General features: G+C 44.0%; 1 protein-coding gene across 1 annotated transcript in view; it reads left to right on the forward strand.

The window, feature by feature from the left end:
- Positions 1-7: 7 nt before the first annotated feature.
- The window catches only part of SLC7A6OS (solute carrier family 7 member 6 opposite strand), a 6,685-nt gene continuing 5,885 nt past the window's right edge, over positions 8-807 (forward strand). Inside the window, exons 1-2 of the mRNA XM_035898790.1 lie at positions 8-58; positions 613-807. Of these exons, the coding sequence (XP_035754683.1) occupies positions 8-58; positions 613-807 (246 nt within the window). The remainder of the gene's footprint in view (positions 59-612) is intronic.

Consider the following 807-nt stretch of genomic DNA (forward strand, 5'->3'; position numbering starts at 1 on the left):
GTGCGGGATGCCGGCTTGTCGCGATAAGCAGGGCTACGGCGGCCTTCCCTTCGCGGCGGTCTGGGGGTCTGGTTGCGCAGCAACATAGTTAAGGCTGTTAGTTAAGGCTGTAAGTTAAGGCACGTAGTGCAGAGTGACCACCGTGAAAAGCTGTGCTCAGCACTGACTTTTCTGTACTTACAGGCCGTTCTTCACTTACAGACGACAGAACAGTCAGTAAGCGAAGCCTGAATTTCTGCTGTTTGAGGTGCTGAAGCCCAGCCCTACAAGGTTAACAACTTTCATCCGCTGCACAGCCTTTTATGTCGAATAAAACTGGTCTTTCTTGGGAACTGGTCTTTATAGGAGACCATAAAGGATATTGTGCCTTAAATTTAGGACCATCACAGTCTTCCAAAGGTTTTGTTTGGAGGGTTATTCTGTACCACAAAGTATATTGTTTAAAAACCAAATTGAAACAGTCTTACAATTTACAAGTATCTTACACTTCTTTCCCCATATCAAGAGAATGTTATGATAGTTGCATTGCTTAAAGCAGTAGTAGAAGTTACTTGAATGTTGTTAGGAACATTGGTACTGCAGTCCTCAGATAGGAAGCACCAGTAATAGTAGTTATTAATCTTGTTTAGGAAGGAGTATGACTTACTATGTCGATGGTATAATTATATTCCTCCCTCATTTTGGTCCTCAACCCAGAATGAACCAGTTCAGAAATATGTCCAGGAAGTGATCACTCGAGACAAAGCAGCTCAAAGTCTGCGACCCTCGTTAGGAGGCACTCAGCGAATCATTCAGGAGCTCCGCTCT

This window comes from Egretta garzetta, unplaced genomic scaffold (assembly GCF_000687185.1).
Source record: "Egretta garzetta isolate BGI_Z169 unplaced genomic scaffold, ASM68718v1 scaffold27, whole genome shotgun sequence".
Lineage (NCBI taxonomy): Eukaryota > Metazoa > Chordata > Aves > Pelecaniformes > Ardeidae > Egretta > Egretta garzetta.